This window comes from Montipora foliosa, chromosome 3, assembly GCF_036669935.1.
Source record: "Montipora foliosa isolate CH-2021 chromosome 3, ASM3666993v2, whole genome shotgun sequence".
Taxonomy (NCBI): domain Eukaryota; kingdom Metazoa; phylum Cnidaria; class Anthozoa; order Scleractinia; family Acroporidae; genus Montipora; species Montipora foliosa.
The window spans coordinates 6,613,548-6,618,547 of NC_090871.1; the positions used below are offsets into that span (position 1 = coordinate 6,613,548).

The window sequence follows — 5,000 nt, forward strand, 5'->3', positions numbered from 1 at the left end:
TTGAGGGAGGAAATGAAAGCGGAAAAAAGGTGAAAAACAATAGACCTTATATACTTGCCACTCGTCTTAAACTCGTTACAAATTTTGATAATGATGACTTGAAATTATTGAAAAGTCGTGATATTTTTATCAGTAATCTTTCTTTTAGAGTGTTAAATATTCACAATAGTAAGTAAACGGTACTTGAAGGTAGGTGTCTTAATGAAAATGCCTTGATTTATTTGAATTTTCCTTTTTGTTTTTCAGGGGTTTCTGCACAATCTAGAGAAACGCTAGATAGACACTTTGTTGCTATCTGCACAGAACGTGACGCAAAGGTTAGTTGCAAAACAACATGCCAGGAAATCATGCTTCTTGATCTGTTTGCAACTCAACATTGTCGCTGTTGCTTGCCCTCATCTATTACCGCGTCCTCAATCACGCAGTCACTTGCACTGCAGCCCAAGTCGATTTTTAGTAAATAAATAAATAAATAAATAAATAAATAAATAAATAAATTAATTAATTAATTAATAGCCTCAACTTCAAGTCATCAGCCCCTCTTCTCTTTTCTCTTATCCATGCGTGCTGTTATCCGTGCAACCTTATGCAACTTTCAGTTAGTTTATGTTTCAAAGCGTCTGTAGGTAAAACCTAAAGTCGTGGAACAACGATAGCAAATTTGTGAAGCTTGAAAAGCAACGTGTAGGAGATTCTTTGGGGCATTGGGCGCAATTCAGTTGGAACATCGTTTAATAAGGAAGATGACTTACACGCAGAGGTGCTAGTTTGTTCATTTTTTTTTCTTCCGGGCATCAGTCATACTCTTGTCATACTGGGGCCGGTTGCTCGAAGCCTGGTTAGCGCTAACCGTTGGTTAAGAGATATCAAAAGCTATAGGTTTCTATGGCATTTATCGCTGGTTGGTCGGATTAACGCGCTTTCAGGGCAGGTGACCTGTTATCAGTTTTCTCGGATTTTATGGTTTTTGGCGGACTAGAAGGATCAAAAATACAAATATAAGTGTATATAATGCTCCAGTATTCCTTATTTTCGGTACTTCATCGCTATTTTCAGGTGTATACCCTTCCAACATCCAACACAAATCCAAGGTGCTTTTCCGAAGCAAACATTGCCGATGACATGTCCGTTCTGCTCAAAGCCACAGCTGTTGTTGTTCAAGGTAATGTGAAAGGCTTATGTTTGTTTGTTTTTGCACACTTAGTCCGAAGATAACTCGGACGTTCCCTGCGACATTTGTATGTGCATACTTCAGATTCAAACTTTCCCCATCAGGAACTCCCCACCAGGCTTTGTCTAAGTAGCCGAAAGGTTGCCCCGATTTCTGAATTGTAGCTTTCTATACTACGTTGGTTTTTTTCTTAATCTTGGTTGTTTCTCTCGTTTATATAATAACCCAAGTTATTCTCGCATTTTGATTGGTTCTTGCCCATGTTCTATTAGAGGACAGACGCACGATTGACGTCACTATCAGCTTTTATGCGAATAAAGTTTAATTATTTATTATATAAAACAAATAGACTCCATGTTGCCGTGTGTCTATTCAGTAATAGATCACAGAAGACATCAAAATGTGGTAAGAACATCACTGACACACTCGACTATCGCCTCGTGTGCCACTTTTTTGTTCTTACCACATTTGGACGTCATCTGTGATCTATTACTGAACAGACGCACGGCAAAATGGAATCTATTTGTTAAATAAATATATGCATTTTTTTTGTTTTTTGGAGGGGAGCTTGAAAACCCACACAACATTTGCTATCATAAATGAGAGCTTCAGATTTCTGTTTTGGGTTTGACTGTTGCCTCAAAGCGTTTGAAATATTCACACCAATTAGCAGTGAGAGAATTGTATAATCCGGTATTCGAGAACCACCTCTCCCCCTTGCGTATAGTTTGTTGAGTCCCACCACCCACCAGTCAAGTTATTGTTTTTACAGTTTATTTTTTCGTTTGTAGGAAGCAGTTGCTTGCTTTGTCTGAACAGTCTTGGAAAAGTCCTTGCGTTTAGCCTGCCAAACCTATTGCAGCTCATGGATGTTGAATGTACTTTCCTATTGAACGACTACAGGTATGGGCAAAGCATTTACAGTCGCATGAAAGACACTGTTTTCCTCGCACATAATCCGTTTTGCCTTTTGGGTCACGGTCTAATTGATAGTTTGAAGACTTAGTTTGGGCGCGTGCTATTCTTCGTGCGCTTAGTGAACAGAATCACGTGTCACTTTCTCTGCCAATCAGAGCCAAAACACTGTAACTTGGTTGCCTACGTTTCCGTGCGCTTGGTGCCAATGACGTGTGTACTTCGAGTTGTGGTGGGTAGACTGCCAGCACCTATTGGCTAGAATAATGACCTTCTGTTTGTCTAACGAGCACTTGGCTCCCATTTGATTTCATTTGAAGTTGTTTGGTATCATTGTTTCATAGATTTCTTAAGACGTTGGTTTTTTCTGAAGATGCTCAAGCCTTGATTTTATGCTCACCTTTTGAAATCCAACGACTTTCGATGTTTGTTAGACCAGGGTAAGTTCGCTTTAATTGTCTTCCTTTTCTGGCGCATTTTACATTGCGGGAAAATGTAGATGTTCACTTGTCCTTAATGGAATAATGTCTCTCAATTCATTGCATGACGAAACTCATAATTTCTCAAAACGCATTTTTTGGTAGTTAAATGATGAAAAATTGGATTTATTTATCCGATCATCTCAAATAACGGCGACCTCTCATCTCATAACAGAGGCTGACCTCGTACATTATTCTTCCGTAGCAATAAAAGTACCTCAAAAAGTGAAAGACCAAGTTAAACATCACTTGTGTCTAAGAATTTCTTAAAAGTACACAAACGTTAACGTTAACTCCTTTTTACCATGAAATAACACTTTATAACATAATCCTTTCATTCCTACGATCGAAACGGTTGTTTTCCTAACGAGTACTATGGATTTCTTTGTTAGGTGGTCATGAGAATTTGGTGTTATATCAACATCACACCTCTTGCGCTGATAATGTTCTTTATTCTCAATACCTGTCTGACTGACGTTTCATTGAAATTGTAATGAGGATTAGCTGCACAGCCGTGATACAGAATTTATGAAAATTGAGCACGCGTCTCGTTATTTGTAATTTTGGACATAGGTGAAATTCTCACGGAAAACTGCGTCAACGGTTGCTAAATTGGTAAATGTTACTCCTACTGACCTATCAAACGTTACGTTTCTTCTTAAAAAATTGTGCCGGTTTTTTACTCCGCCGCTTGTACCAAAAAGGATCCAAAATTATTCCTCCCCTTGCATAGTCCGTGTTCGTTCGTGTTTGATGTAACAGTGTTGCTGATGTATATTTTTGGTCCTCAATTTAGGATGCTAACCGAAAACCAGGGCTCCTTGTTCAGTGTAATGGAGACACCAGAGCCGCCCAGTAAAGGGTTCTTTAGCAGCTTGTTCAGCACTGCCGCGTCACCGCTTGACAGAGAACAATTGTGTGAGTGTTGAAACAAGTGCACGGGACTGAGTTGAATTAGAGCGACGTTCATTATGTCCTTGAAAAATAAACATATCTTATCTAACAAAAGAGAACGAATTTTCATTGCCTTGGTGAACGCGGATGCCAACAACGTCATCTCTGCACAGAACTTTCTGGAAAGCGATCGGCATTTTGCTGTGAGGTCATTTGATTTATGCAGTAATGCCATTGGGCAATCGAACTCTTTACTGCCCATATTAGGAGTTTCCTTGGCGGGAATAAGGAGACGCTTTGTTTTAATGTGGCCAAACATTGGTCCCTGAAACAAATTGCGAACACTTTTTCAAGGTCATAGGAAAGTCGCTTTAACAATTGCTTGCTATTTGTTAAACTACGAAGTACAACTTTTTGTTAACAGTGGCTTGGGGGTACTCGGAAAGAAACCCGACAATTTCTTACGGGAGTCGAGCCTGTTTTTTCGATCGCTTGATTGGATGCCCTACCACTGAGCAATAAAGAGCAAGGGTATTTAACTAGCCTCAGGTGACAATTGCCCAGCTGTACTACTAGGCCGGACTTATGGGGCATTCTTGCAAAAGTATTGCAACAAATAGATGTTATTGAACTACCGTGTGAGGTCCGTACTGGGAAAATATTGGGCGAAGTCCATAAGCTTGCAAAAGAGGAACGAGACCAATATTTTCCTAGTACGGACAGAACAAGCTATTTCAATACGGTTTTTATTATATTAGCGCAGGGTTTTTTATTCCTTGAGTTTTGGCCTATTCGCCTGCTTTTGTTAACGGTTCTGGAAAGTAAAATTCGCAGTGGAACTCTGACATGACTAAATAAAAAACAGTTCTCGCATTTTTCTTTTATGTCCGAGAAAATGGGAACAGTTTGGCAACCTATGTATGCTGCTTCAAAATTCGGACCGCTCAGAGAACCAATCAGAATTCTCCTTTTCACCTCGGACCAGTTTGCCCATGTAATAAAGATCTGTGTTTATCAATAGCGAAGGTCCGGCCTTGTTCTCGTCAGTAACAGGAGTCAACACTTTAACCTTTTTCTTTGTGTTCTTCTACTCTTTTAGTTGGTGTTGAAAGTGGGAACGCTTCTCGCAGTTTAACAGACCGCTTCAATGGTCCTGGAATGGAAAAACTGCAGGAAACGTCGAGTGGACTCGCTGGTGTTGTGGCTAGGAACAGACAGGTAACATGCAAGCTTTTCTGTGAAGTTGCCAGGGTACTGGCGAATGAAATATTGCCATGGCATTCCCACTACTAAAAATTGTTGAAAAGGATTAGGGTGTCCAAAATGCATCAGTAGGCTAGGCTACGGGTAGCCTACACTCTGTTCGACTTCCAGATAAGCTCGCTAGCTTATGGTGTATGCGAATAACTTACTGTATTCGCTACACACCCTCTATTATCACGTTTCCACTCGTCGTGGGCTTGATCTAGACCGCAAGTAATTTTTCAGCATTTCCATTGAAAACTGATAATCTTCAAATGAAATACCATCGAAGAACTAAA

The 5,000-nt window shown here is 39.9% G+C and overlaps 1 protein-coding gene across 2 annotated transcripts in view; it reads left to right on the forward strand.

Annotated features, from left to right (window-relative positions):
• Nucleotides 1-5,000, forward strand: part of LOC137996606 (syntaxin-binding protein 5-like) — a 36,384-nt gene that overhangs the window by 29,266 nt on the left and 2,118 nt on the right. For both annotated transcript variants that reach the window (XM_068842092.1, XM_068842093.1), the window contains 6 exons: nt 247-317; nt 1,057-1,162; nt 1,963-2,074; nt 2,431-2,526; nt 3,362-3,483; nt 4,559-4,677. In XM_068842092.1, coding sequence (XP_068698193.1) covers nt 247-317; nt 1,057-1,162; nt 1,963-2,074; nt 2,431-2,526; nt 3,362-3,483; nt 4,559-4,677 — 626 coding nt within the window. The remainder of the gene's footprint in view (nt 1-246; nt 318-1,056; nt 1,163-1,962; nt 2,075-2,430; nt 2,527-3,361; nt 3,484-4,558; nt 4,678-5,000) is intronic.